Source organism: Thunnus thynnus, chromosome 8 (assembly GCF_963924715.1).
Source record: "Thunnus thynnus chromosome 8, fThuThy2.1, whole genome shotgun sequence".
NCBI lineage: Eukaryota > Metazoa > Chordata > Actinopteri > Scombriformes > Scombridae > Thunnus > Thunnus thynnus.
The window spans coordinates 25,161,825-25,176,289 of NC_089524.1; the positions used below are offsets into that span (position 1 = coordinate 25,161,825).

At 40.9% G+C, this 14,465-nt stretch overlaps 1 protein-coding gene across 9 annotated transcripts in view; it reads left to right on the forward strand.

Moving 5' to 3' along the window:
• ralgps2 (Ral GEF with PH domain and SH3 binding motif 2) overlaps positions 1 to 12,035 on the forward strand; it is an 82,150-nt gene extending 70,115 nt beyond the window's left edge. For 8 of the 9 annotated variants that reach the window (XM_067597441.1, XM_067597444.1, XM_067597438.1 and 5 more), the window contains 11 exons: positions 406 to 496; positions 728 to 795; positions 932 to 1,070; positions 1,242 to 1,393; positions 1,472 to 1,526; positions 2,144 to 2,221; positions 3,191 to 3,296; positions 4,199 to 4,291; positions 5,280 to 5,385; positions 6,959 to 7,050; positions 7,149 to 12,035. In XM_067597441.1, coding sequence (XP_067453542.1) covers positions 406 to 496; positions 728 to 795; positions 932 to 1,070; positions 1,242 to 1,393; positions 1,472 to 1,526; positions 2,144 to 2,221; positions 3,191 to 3,296; positions 4,199 to 4,291; positions 5,280 to 5,385; positions 6,959 to 7,050; positions 7,149 to 7,178 — 1,010 coding nt within the window. In that variant the 3' untranslated portion in view covers positions 7,179 to 12,035. The remainder of the gene's footprint in view (positions 1 to 405; positions 497 to 727; positions 796 to 931; positions 1,071 to 1,241; positions 1,394 to 1,471; positions 1,527 to 2,143; positions 2,222 to 3,190; positions 3,297 to 4,198; positions 4,292 to 5,279; positions 5,386 to 6,958; positions 7,051 to 7,148) is intronic. The other variant, XM_067597440.1, reaches the window with a different exon arrangement.
• Positions 12,036 to 14,465: the final 2,430 nt, after the last annotated feature.

Here is a 14,465-nt window from a genome sequence, read left to right on the forward strand (position 1 = left end):
TGTCACTTCGTTCTCTGTTGCCATGGAGACACTAATACTTCTGTACGTCTGTGTGTCTCTGTGGCATTTGAACAAGTTAAATAAAATATACTCAGTTCATATAGTTTTACCTCCAGATATATCCAGGGTCGGTCAAATATTTCAAACATGCTAAGATATTTTAAGCTTCTAATTTGGGAAGAATCACACCTGCACTTGAGAAGAAATTACTTCCATAAAGTACAAATATGTTTCTGTAATTTCCAGAATTTCAATATTTCACCAACCTTCACCTTTAGAAAATTGATATCCTCACTCACAGGCATACTTTATTGCTTTCATAGATTGCCAGTTTTGGTAACAGGTGTTCAAACCCACGTGCATCCACATAAACTCTAATGTCTGTCATTATCTTTCCTCTTTCAGATATACCAGTGTTGCCTCATGTACAGAAGTATCTCAACTCAGTCAGGTATATTGAGGAGCTGCAGAAGTTCGTGGAGGACGACAACTACAAGTAAGAAAAATAAAAATAAGATGCATACAGTAACTCCACATGTCCGCACCTCATACTAACTGATCCAGTCACAGCTGTGATTATCCTTGTTTCTAATTTTATTACTTGTTGTTGGGCGCAACTCTCATCTGTGTCACCCAAAAAAATTCCATCCCCACAATAAATTTTCATAATGAGAAATTCACAGTGGATGAATTCAAGCCGATGGAAATAGCAATGTTCTTTATTTAGGTTGTCACAGAAGATTGAGCCAGGCACCAGCACACCACGAGCAAATGCCTCCAAAGAGGATCTTGTCGGTGAGTTTCTGTACAGATCACGAGTGGGAGTTCAATGTTGAATCAAACCTGCGGAAATCATTTTTTTACCTCTCTCTCTTTCCACTCTTCATGGTCTATAATTTTTTTTTTCTTTCCATCCCACTCTTACCCACAGGCCAGGAAGCGTCAGCATCTCCTCTTTGTGGCCGTAAATGTACGGTAGCAGCTGAAGGAGCCAAAGTCCCGGCTACACCTCCCTCCCCCAGAAACCTGCTGCCCTACGGACACAGGAAGTGCCACAGCCTGGGATACAAGTCAGTTTTTGCTTTTGTATTGTATTAAGTGGAAAAACAGTATTTCCACCTGTCAGTTAAAATGGATCCACCATTTTATAGTTGTTGAAGAAAACACACCAAATGGTTTAAAGTAAAGATACTGACACCTCTCTGTTTGTCTCTCTTTCTCTCTCTGCTGTGTTTACATAGTTTTATCCACAAGATGAATACAGTAGAGTTTAAAAGCGCTACGTTTCCCAACGCTGGTTCTCGCCATCTGTTGGACGATAGCGTGATGGAGAGCCACAGTCCCACCAGGGGACATGCAGAGAGCTCAACTTTGTCCAGTGGTATTTCACTTGGTAAGAAATACACATGTACACTATGTAACACGTTGCACAGTTTGTATTTTCAGTGACACGATCATTTTTTGTACGCAGGGAGCAGTGAAGGCTCTGAGCTCAGTGAAGAGGTGTCTTGGCCGGCTTTTGAGAGGTAAGGCTAAAACATCCAAGACGGCAGTGCTTTTTCATCACATCCATGTGCAGAATCAAAAATTATTCCCATTCCTGATGTGATTGTACAATTTTCAAAGCTCCAGCCTCAAGACACAGCTATGCAAAATGATGCGCCATTAAAACTCACGCACGCACGCACACACACACACACACACACGCCTTGCTTTTAGCCTTGCAGCCAAGGCCGTCATGCCTCATCCCTCCACTACTGTTCTCAGACTTCAGCACAGATATAAAGACGCTTCTCTCTGGCAGCCTGGAATGTATTAAGTGCTTAACATTTAAATCCCCTAACCAGTAGTCCCACTGTGCCAACAAGTGTCTGGTGCCACACTCACCAGTTCTGAAATAAAAACCCAAAAGCTCAAAATTCAACTGGCCTAAAAATCATCTTAACCTCCTTTCCAAATAACCATTTCTTTAAACGCTTAAATAATCCATCAATAACTCTTCTAACCAGACGACCACTCCTCCATCCAGCCCTATCTCATGCAAATTGAAGAGGGAAAAAAAACAGCAACAAAAACCCGCCAGCACAGCCTTAACAGTGTTCCGTGCCCCCTATCCTGTCATATCTTATCCTATTCTGAACAGGACTCGGTTCTATCACTCTCTGGGCCCAGTGACCCGTGTGTCCCGCATCCCCTACAGAGGAGTCCTGAGGCCCAGCAGGTATACACATCCCGACCGGAGCAAACCTGACCTGAACCAAACCCTCTCTTATCCTCACTTCATGCCTCTCAGTCCCTGCCAGGGGCCGCTGTATGCCGGTGCTTAGAGTGTGTGTAATGCTGGGATAATCTTGTGATGGGAAACGTGTGTGTGTGTGTGTGTGTGTGTGTGTGTGTGTGTGTGTGTGTTTTGGGGTGAAATCACAATCAGGTGTAGGGGAAAGGATCTGTTGTGATATGGGGTTATGATTCTCTATCTTTTATAGCATACTATCAGTCTGTAATCTGCCTTTTGCTTTCTTGAATTTCTTGCATGTCTGACTTGCGGGTGCGTGCGCGCACACACACACAGACACACACACACACATTGAGCTTCTAGTCAACCTAGAATTCTTCTTGTGGTAGGTTTCCAAGATATTTTGCAACTTGGAGTTAAAAATGAGTTTCCACAGTCGCACTGAGCTCCATGTGTTGCTGGAAACAAACTGTTACATCCTCATTCCTAAAGTCGAGAGGAACAGACTCTTCGGGATTATTAAAGCCAATTCTCATGGCCGTTGCATATCAAGCGTCCCTTGCGGTTAGGGATGGGTCTCTTTTCTCTCTCGGTCTCTCTCTTTCCACCAGGCTGCACTGGGCTCCTGCACTGGGCTTCCTGCTCTGATCCTCCAGACAGACACAATCTGCACACCACCTTGCCCGTCTCTGCTCTCCTCTCTTCAGATAGCAGTGCAAAGATTTATATCCGTGAAATTCACTTCTGTGAAAGCAAGACAGAAATAGGATTAGTTTTAAAATGCTTACTAATTCATCAAGCAGCGTTTAAGGTAGCTTTGCAGATTGCGTCTGCCTTTACTACTAGCTCATCTCTAATTTCATCTGGTATGTGCGTGTGCATGAGAACATGCATGTTTTCTTGTGCACGTGTTTGTTTATATAGCTCGTAATGTTTGTTTTTGTCCTGTTGTAGTTCAGCCGAGTCAGAGGAGCTTGCAGTTCACTTGTATCCCGGGGCAGTCACAGTCCAGGGGGTGTTGAGACGGAAGACTGTACTCAAGGAGGGCAAGAAACCAACAGTGAGAACCCACACACACACACTCACATGCATAACTAAACACGTGCATCGCTGTTCACACACATACACCTACATGTACTCTGTACAGGAGTTCTAGAGCAGATGGGCAATAAATGCTTCGTGCACAGCACAGATAGCGCCTCAGAGACTCCTTAACCTTCAGAACATCTCTATTTCTGTCTGTTTCCGTTCCTTATACTCATTTTAATTTTCTCCCTCCGTGACCGTGCATGCATTTCTTTTTCACCGCCTTTGTTTTCCTGGTGCCTCTTAAGCCATTTTATATTGGCTCGGAGATTATCCTATTCTATTTTGGATGGAAACAAATCTGGAGCTCTTTATGTAGTTGAAATAACTTAAAACTGTCATAGGTAGTGCGTGTGATTTACAAGCATCTTTGATGATGTAACAAGCTCTCAAATTTTTTCCAAATCTGCCCATGTAGCCTCATGTCCAGATTGTGTGGACAGATAATATTCTCCACACCCAAAGTATTAATTAGCAGCTTTACTTACTTTATGTCCCTTTTTTCTTAAACATGATTTTCATCCATCCTAATCCTCATTGTTTTCCTTGTATTAGTGTTCAAATTGCTCAATAGTGACTTTTGTGTCCAGCTGATAAAAAATGCTCTTCAGTCATCCAAACAAGCACAGACAAGTAAAGACATTTAGTCCCCCTCTCCGTCATTCAACTCTCTGTCTCTGCATTTCTAATCTTGCCTCTTTATCTGTCCCAGTTGAGGGTTTTGAAGTAAGCACAGATCCAGACATAAATAAAACCACAAAAATCATCCCTGGATTTACTCTTTAAAATGACCTAATAGCTCCTGACTACTATATTGTAGTCCCTCTATCAGGCTGAAGTGGAGTTTGTGACTGGATTTCACCTTTGTGCCTCCAGGTGGCATCTTGGACCAAATACTGGGTGGCTCTCTGCGGAACTCAGCTTTACTACTACCCTGCCAAGTCCCTGAAGGCCACTGAGAGAAAACATGTAAGTCGCGCAGACACACAGTCCGTCATCCCCCTCTGTTTAACAATTGTACTATTTTTGTTTGTTTAGGCAGGTTATGACAATACCATAGGAGCTCAGGTGCAGAGAGGATAAGATGCACTGAGACATCTGAAAGTCCTCCGCCATCTGATCTGCACGTTTTGTTAGAAGTGAGGGCGCAAATGGACCAAATTATCCCTAATCAACCTCAGTTTTATAAAGAAATTAGTGTTGACATCTGATAGCCATTACTTAGTCACTCTCATAAAGTTTATTTACAAAATGAGCTCAAGGCGAAACACTTCTGCATAGTGGTTCTTCATGTGTTTTTTACTTGGTGTACACAGGAGAAAGGAAATGATGACAAGAATGCAGATGAGATCAATCTCCATTTTTAATCTAGTTTTGGCATAAATTAACAACAAGTGGAGCAGGATGGATGTGTGTTTGTGTGTGTGTCTCAGTACTTGGACTGTATCCATTTGACAGGAACGTTTACTGAAACTGTACAGAAGCTCAGAGGAGAGCGTAGGGGAGGGAGGAGGAGAGATGGAGAAAGAAGGCAGGAGGGACAATGAGAACTGGAATAAAAACAGTGAATGAGTGGACGTGAGATGCAGTGATTGTGTGTGTGTGTGTGTGTGTGTGTGTGTGTGTGTGTGTGTGTGTGTGTGTGTGTGTGTGTGTGTGTGTGTGTGTGGTGGGGCTGGACAGGGCCTGGCACAGTGGGGGGACAAACAGATGGTAGCACTCACTGAATAATGAGAACAATGACATCACTGCAGACCTGTGTGTCACTCACAGGCTAATGAGAACCTTGTGGAGTCCACATGTAGACTCACAGGCAAGACTGAGAGGTTACACACACACACAAACACACACACATACACACACACAAAGCCAGCGTTAACTTTTCTCTTCCACCTCCTAGACACAACAGTACTCAGAAAAATAAAGTTAATGCCGTTCCCATTTGTCCTCTTCCCAGTTCAAGTCAACGTCCAGTAAGAGCGTGTGTGTGGTGGGTCTGATGGCCATGATGGCTGATGATCCGGAGCATCCTGATGTCTTCTTGTTGACTGACTCTGAGCATGGTGAGTAGGGCTGCTCGATCATGGAAAAAATCATTATCATGATTATTTTGTTCAATAGTAAGATCACGATGATTACATCATGCATTTATTGCACTTAAAAAAAAACAACTTGAAAATTAAATATAATTCAACTGAAAAATAAATTTAAAAATGAATGTAAAAAAAGATAAATAAATAAAATAAATAATATATAATATAAATATATATACAGTATATTTAAATAAATAACATAAAGAGTAGTAAATAAAAATAAATTAGACCAAAACAATTGAGATTATATTATTGTAATGATTGTTAAGATGCATGTTGTGTGGAGAGTGATCAGTACTAAAATGATCATTCATCATAGTGCTTTGAGAAGCAAGAGGTCTGACAGAAATCATTGACTTGTATTATCCTGCAGTGTGTTTACATGCACTTGTAACCAGGTTACAGTCGGTTTTCTCCAGAAAGCTGATATCTGTCATATGAACGAGAAACCTGCTTTCTGTAATCAGAGTAATCAGAGTATGTGATGAGAGAAACCTGGTTTCTTCAGGTAGATTTTACTCCCTGGAGAACACTGATTTCTCTGCCATGTATACACGTAACCAGGTTTCTCATAAGCTTTTTACAAGTAAGCATGTGCACAATTAAAATACTGAAGACAGAAAAAGCACAGCGCTGAGCATCTGGATGAAAGGAGGGATCATTTCACAGGGCGAAGCATCCTTGTATCTAAAATAATAGCATCCAAAGTCTGACTGAAACTAAAACAAAGTAGCCTGAAGATGTTTGAATAAGTCACTTTCATCCAAAAAATGTGCCTGAATTTAAATGTTTTGCTAAATGCAGAAACATTCTTGCTGTGAGGAAGAGCTCCACTCCGCCTGTCTGTCTCTCACTGTGCTGTCTGGCTGCTAAGATGCACAATGTGCTGGATTTATAACACAAGACAAAACCAGAGCATCATTGCGAAATGGAATGCAGCACAATAATCGATTTATCTCAATTTTCTTGTTTTCATAATCGTTTGAGGCCAAAATTGTAATTGAAAATCAAATTCGATTAACCGCCCAGCCCTAATGTTGAGAGACACACATACACACACACACTCATACTCTGCCATTGCCAAGGAAATGCAAAGAGGAACTGACAACACAAGCAAGCAGTCATGTCTCCGAAAACAGATGCAGTGAAAAGGTGAACTGTGTCAGTGGAGTTTGGTTTGAATGTTGGCATCACCTGCACATGTTAAAACACACATACAAACACACACATTCACATTGTGTCCATCTGACTGAGCGGTAGTCTTGCTGTCGGTTTAAGCATGTGGCCTGCGTACTAGTCATATCTGGCATTCTTCTTGTTAATGCACACACGCACACACATGCACACACACGCGCAAACATGCACACACACGCGCGCACACAAACCCGCTGTCTCTGTCTTGAACCTTTCCACCGTAACTTTGTTTTTATTTCACTGGGCTGGCCAAAGTCAAGTGAGGCTTCAGCCATCTTTCCAGAGTGTCGAGAATGCAGATGGAAAACGAGAGCCTTGGCGTCTCACACTGTTTGTCTCCGTTGCCTAGGTAACACCTACAAGTACCAAGCTGGGAACAGAATGAACGCTTTGCTCTGGTTCAAACATCTGAGTGCTGCCTGTCAGAGCAATAGACAACAGGTACGGTGCCATCACACACACACACACACACACACACACACGCACACACCGAATACTGGATAATACTCGCATTTTACTCATGTTCCTCTTTCCCCCAGGTGCCAGCCAATCTGATGTCATTCGAGTGACTGATGCTGAGGAAGATGCACGAGATCGACAGAAGGAGAGAGGGATGAGGAAACAGATGAGGAGGATGAGGAGGAGGAGGAGGAGTATTGACTCAGTAGTGGGAGCTTTCACTGCCATGAGCCCTGACCGCCGATTCTCCGATTCTAGCCCTGGCCTCACTGCAGCCTCACCTGCCACCACTGCCTTAACTAGAGTACCCTGTGTGTGTTTGTATGTGTGTGTATGTGTGTGTATGTGTGTTTGGATGGATGGATGGATGTGTTGACTACTGAACAAGGACCTGCACCACTGCTCTTGTCTCCCATTTGCTCTCTATGTTTTTGTTTTTACTGCGAGTGTTTCAGCACTTCAGTGGAGCCATTTGACTTCTCCTCTCCTCTCTCACACTGACTGTCCCTGGATGGACATAAATAACCCTCTCTGTTGTTTTTTTTTTGTTTGTTTGTTCGTTTTTTAAGGGGTTAACTATTTTTATTTGTGCCCCCGCCATGCTCGAATGCAAGATTTCCGGCTTTTTTAATCAGCTGGACCCACAAAGTCTTTCAATCACAACACGCACACTCACATCGGACTAACCCATTGGACTTTGGAGGGTTTGAAACACACTTTTTTGTACTTATACGGTTCACACTTTCAACACAGATATCGTTGGTCTCTTCATTCACTTGAGTTGGCTTGGAGTCACGGGATGATTTACATGAACCACGCACTCACACTCTCACACACACAGGCCTGTTTGATTGCATTGTTGTAAACATAAGGGCTCTGATTCGCAATCGATTCCAGCAGAAGCAATTCCCACACTTCCTGAATGTGTCCAGTTTTTATTACAGAACTTAGTCCCCCCCCCTTTTTCTGTCATATACTCGCTAAGTGTTCTGTATGTATGTGTGCGTGTTTATATAACTGCATAGGGCGAGGGTGGGGGGGTGGGAGGGTGAGGTATTTGCTTAAATTACAGGAATATTGTCTGTGTTCCACATAGGTACGATAATCCCAGAATCTAAGCTAAGACGTGTTCACGGTTGGGTAGACAAAGAGTATATCGTTACTCCTTTTACAAACCTGTATTTCTCCAGTGCTGGTTGCTCTCCGTTGGCTGCCATCAGCTTAGAAAACTGATGCTTGGTTCACCAGACTCACACACACACTAAACACTACAGACTTGAAACTGTGAAAGAGTCCGAGAGAGAAGGGAGAGCAATGAGAATACAAGATTTTATCTCCTCTTCTTCTTGTTGCTTAATATGGTCAGAGCCTCTGGTCTGGAGCAGACATTCAAAGCTACCTGGAGCCATACAGAGTCTATTTTAAATCTTGTTTGTTGATATTGTTTTGTGTTGTTAGTTGTTTGTTTTGTTTTTTTTCCTTTTTTTTGGGAGGGATGGTGCAGTTCACAGTATTACCATGTAGTAGATGATCGCACGTCACTGTAGTTTTGTCTGTTACATTTGAATGTTACATTTTTGTTTTTCCTCCAGTTATTTTGAATATTTTATGTACATGTGGATTTTATTTGACCCCTTATTCTATTAACCAGGATCCAGCACAACCCAATTTTAGGCCCTATCCTATTGTATCTGATTTGGAATAGCATAAGCACCTTGGTTATAATTAGTGCCAAGTGATGTTACTGTCACAATGAAGCGCAGGCTGAATCAGATGTAGGTACTGACGTGTTTCAGTGGGATTTACAGTTTCCAGTGTGCATCGCAGATGTTTCGGTGTGCCATGAATTAGACGGTTGCCGTTTGTTTTTGTCGGGAGCAAATGAACTAACATGATCAGGACTGTGGTGATGACAATGATGGGGGCGCATTTCGTCCGTAATATTCATCAAATTCTCTTTCTCCCTTTTTGAAACAGCTGTTTACATTGTATGTTTACATAATCTTTTTGCCCTACGTCACAATCCCTTCACTCCTCCACATGTACTGTATCTACTTTAGGAAACATATGTGGGGTATATTAAGTTCAGAGTTACAGTTGTTCCAGGCTGTCGATAAAGGGTGATGGAAAGGGGAACATATCCATATACTCTCAGCGGTGGATCCTCACTAATGTGCTTCACAGACACAGTTGGTCACAGGCCTGAACCCTCCACCCTGACAATGTCAAGCCCCCACTCTCAGGCTTATATCTTGTCAAAGATGCGGACTGTGCACTGTGCTGTCCTGCTGAAGGCATCCATCCACTGATGCATTAAAACTGTCCTCCACATAATATGCAGAAATGAAACTTTGTAAGTCAATTTAGGTCAAACATTACAAATGTAGTCAATTTAGTGCCCATTAAGAGATGTCCAGCTCTTTGTATATTACCTTTCCTAAAGGAGAGATGGTAGTGGATTAACCTGTGGAAGAATGAATGAGGAAGCCAAAGACAGGCATAATGCGGCAGTTACTCAAGTATGCGTGTGCTCTGTGCATACTTCTCTATTTTTTTAAACATTGTAATTCAAGCCAGATGGGCAATCCCTTGAGGCTGCCGTCGCTGCTGAGCAGTGAGGTAACCGGCTACCTAATCGTCTGTGTGGCTGACTGCCAGCTCGTGCTATGACTCCACGCTGGCTTGTGATGTATTGGATGCTGAAGTGTAAAAGAGAGGAGGACTCGTGAGCAGATAGGAGGTAGAAATTGCACTGTGTCCATTAAGGGCTGGTGAAAATGCAAAATTGAAAGAGCTTTCTCTGCAAGGTAAAGCAGAGACTGTATGAAATGATAGAAACCCAGAGCTGAAGCACTAAAGAGGCTGATCATTACTGGTGTTTGAATACTGGTGGTTGGCAGCAGATGAAAAGGACTGTGAATGAAATGGGTGAGACAGAGTTCGGTTGAGAGACTGTTTACCTGTGTGTATCTACAGATGCTGGTTGGTGTCTCTTCACTGGCGTAATCAGACAAGTTTAACCTGCTGTCAGTTACAATGTGGTATATCAACAAGAGAATTAGCACCATTTAAAGTTTATGCAGTTAAAGAATTGATGCTGTCTCAGTAACCCCAGGAGTCAACATCATTTCCCCTCTTTCTGTTTACTTTATTTGATGTTAACCTAGAAAGATAAAAAAAAAAAAAAAAAGATATGTAATTGATGTGTATGTCTGAGTTCCCTGTTTTGTACTGAACCAGACTAGAGAGGTTGATTTGAATTTATTTCGGTTTATCAGTCTTTCTCTCAATAAATACCCAAATTATGTCAAGCGCTTTTTGTGAGGTTTCCCTCGCTGTAACCTGAGTTTACATGTTTTTTTTTTTTTTATTATTATTATCATTTCTGTACAGTGTATGGTCAAGATAATGGAAACACATGTTTCACTTTAGGATGTTTTGTGGTCTCTTTAATCATTTTTGGGGGTTTTAAGGCCAATCATAACTAACGTAATGACTCCGTGATTGTTGGAGGATACTGTTTTGGAATGAGAGTGGAGAATTCAAATGTCTCCTCCTTTGGGATCATTTTTGGTCATTATGAAGAAACTTGATGTCATGCTTGAAAATTCGTTCATGTTAATTCCTTTAAATTGACCATACTGTCTACAAATGTACAATTCGCCCTGTATTAAGTGTTTTGAGTGAATCTGCCGTTCCTTTTTTTTTTTTACAGTCATGAAAAATGTTGAAATGAATGTTTCCACCAGAGGAAGTGGAACCACTGTGAACCCTGCCTCCTGCGTGCTGGACAGGCATCGTTCACTGTTTACCAAGGACATCAACAACCTTAGTTCAGATCATTGAAGGTGGCGAGGGTGATGTATAAATGACCTTTTAACCTTCACCCTTTACCTGGCTCTGTGTGTGTGTGTCTGTCTCTGTCTGCCCATGTCATGACTGTGGCGAGCGCCGTGACCTCACTGCTGAGTGATGCGCTGCCTGGTGTGAAGACTGAGAACCAATAAACACTCTGCCCTTTTTTACTCCACACATTCGTTTCATGCTCATTGGTCTGTTGAAGGGTTGTGTGTGTGTGTTGAACTGCATTTAAACAGTGCAGGGTGCGGACTCTCATCTTTCTTTTTTACATTGTTTCTTTGGTCCAGCACTTGTTTGATGTTTATTGGATGTGCACAGGTACTACAATTTTTGACAGTTTTTAATACTGACAATCAGTTCCAGCGTTTTTCAAGCTGCTGTAGAGCCTATTTGAGTTCTTACAGAGCAGTAACAATGCCTTTAAGAGCTACTGTTGAAAATTGACTGAAAGGATCTGCTTGAGAGTTTCATTGAGTTTAATTTCCTCATTAGTTTGGCTTCTTTACAATATTTCCAAAATATTATCCAAAAATCTAGATTTATTAAATCAGCTAAGGAACAATTTACATTTACTCTAATTACGGTACATGTGTTGGGTTATTTTTTCAGTTGATAATTTTTCTTAATGAAGCATTACTCCATTAGTCTTCAGTTACAATCACATCCATCACCGTGCAGATGTTGGATTACCAACAAAATGAACAACTGTGGGTCTATTGGCGGTAAGGGAAGTTAGAGAAGGAAAAAATTACTTATTTTGTAAGTTCATGTTTTTCGATCAAGGTGTCTACAGCACTTTGTTATTGTTTTCAATATAAAGACCCAACAGCTTTGTCTTTGTTTGAGTATATTTTCCATTAACAGTTTCAGGTTCACAGTTTTTCAAGTCTTTCTTAAAATAACAGTCAGGTGGCCAAACGAACATTGAAGCAGGTTTTGCTCACTGTAATCATCATGATGGGGGACAAAATCCACAGTCCTCATTTTGAGCAAAAATGTATTTAAAAGTTTATCTGAAGATAATATGAAGCTTCAGCAGTCTGAGTTAATCAAATAAAGTGGATATCCTACTGAGTTAGTCTTTTTAGTGTAAAAAAACAAAACAACCCTCTTTGTGTCTTCATTGACAGTGTTTTCCTGTTCAGTTGCAGTGGAAGGATAGTATAAAAAAAAAACAAGGGACTTTGGCACTAAAAAGACTAACTTTGAAAGATGTTGACTTGATTTGACTAATTTGGGCAGCAGAAGCTTCATATTGGCTTAAGATAAACTTGAAAACATTTTTGCATGGAAGGACAATTGTGGATTTTGACCCCCATTGCATACATTGAAAATGCATTTAAAGAGATCTCTTAATGGCTGAAAAGATCTGAAAAGGAAGAATCAGTCTTTTTTCAACATCCACACAGTCTGTGTTGAACCCATCAGATATTAACCAAAAATCTAATCTAGATTGACTAGAACCCATTTTATTGCTCTATGTGAACATTTTGTCAGTGGAGAACTTCACTCTTCAAATATGTGCAAGGGTAAATTTATCCATAAATATTTTTAAGGTGGAGCTAGATATATTCGGCTCTCCAGGTGGCTATTTGTCATTTATTCTATCTAGGATGATGTTAAAATCCCCTCCTGAAAATAAAGTGGCATTTGTGTATTTATCTAACCAGCTTGTAAAATTATTATCTATAGAAGACAAAAGATGATAATTTTCCAGTTTGCTGTTGTACCTATAAGTATCAGCACAAATAAAAGCAGTGTCATTGTATTTAATCACTTGACAGACAAAATGCCCACCTGGATCACATCTGTATGTAAAACGTATCCACTGAATCTGTCTTTTAAGCTAACAACACCAGCTGAGCATTCAGAGCTGTGTGAGAGCCACATATGATTACCCCACTGAGGCCTCAAAACATTGGCATCCTCAATAATAGAGTGAGATTCTTGGACAAAAAACAAAAATCTGCCCTAAACTGTTTTGCAAAAAGGAAATAAAGCTTTTCATTTAAAGTCCCCCTACACTCAAAAATGTGTTTTTCTTCTTGTTCCTACAGTTGGATGTTTGAGCTTCACTGTGCGGAATGATATATGTGCAGAGTTTGACACAAGAAGACTGTTTTCACATTCATCAGCCGAAAGCGGAAAGTTTCTCTGTGCTCATTGAAGATCTAAGTTAAATGTTGGGCCTACGAGCAGGATTTGTGACATCACAACTAGCTTTGAAACCAGTCTTGGTACAATATTCAAGTGTGATGCGGAAACTTGATGCCCCTGGTGCACAAGCACTGAGAATTGACTTTACAGTGAAGTAGGAGACGTCTTGTGTCCAGTAGCTAAACTTCTGAGATTAAATAAATGGGATGCATTTATATAGTGCCTTTCTAGTCTTCTGACCACTCAAAGCACTTTTACACTGCATGCCGACATTCACCCATCTCTCACACACACACTCACACCTTGAATGGCAAGGGGCTGCCATGCAAGGTGCCTGCTCATCAGGAAGAGTATAATCATTCACACAAACACGCACACACTGATGGGACAGCTTTCATGAGCAATTTGGGGCTCAGTATCTTGCCCAAGCACAGTTTGACATGCAGACTGGAGGAGCCGGGAATCGATCCACCGATCTTCTGATTAGTTGACGACCCGCTCTACCTCCTGAGCCACAGCCGCCGCCACTTGCATATTCATAGACTTTTTTTTTTTTTTTTTTTTTCAAATGAGGGAGAAGGAGTTTTAACAGGATAATTCAACTTTTTTGTGGAAAAACAATATCAGACATAAATTATTATTCAAAGTAGATTATTTTACATAAATCTTAGAACATGTCTGGAGGGGATCTTTAAACTTTTTAAATGAAAAATATTTACATATTCATAGATTCTGAATTTTTAATGAGGGAGAAGGAGTAGATGTGATTTTAAGAATTTCTAACTAGTTAATTGAACTTTTTTGTGGAAAAAAACATAAGAAATTATTATTCAAAGCAGAGTATTTTTATGTCTTAAAACATGTCTGGAGTGGATCTTTAACAATTTTTTTGTTAAACCCCTAATATTAAGTGAAAAAAGAGACAATTGTAAGAATCAGTCTTCAAGTGGACAGACAAGTGGACATAGCTTCTGTTTTAAGGGGTCACAAGTCCAAAAGGTTGGGTGGTACTAGAAAATTTTCAATATTTTTGCTTTTCGGGAGGACCCAAACATCAACCAGATAAACTAATTGTGCAGTAAACATTTTTATGCAGCCATCCATTTCAAAGACTACACATTTTAAAGTTATGAAAAAATATGGTTGTGCTTCATTCTTCCTTGGGTAGGGGTATCTCAACTTTTAGGGGCCTTAGTTCCTCTACTATAGTGTTCTAGTTTAAAGGACCAGTATGTAGGATGTAGTGGCATCTAGCGGTGAAGCTGCAGATTGCAACTAACTGAATACCCAACCCCCTTCTCTTCCAAGCATATAGGAGAGCCTACAGTGGCTGCAAAACTTGCGAAAAATTCTGGGCTACTGTAGAAACATGCACCTGT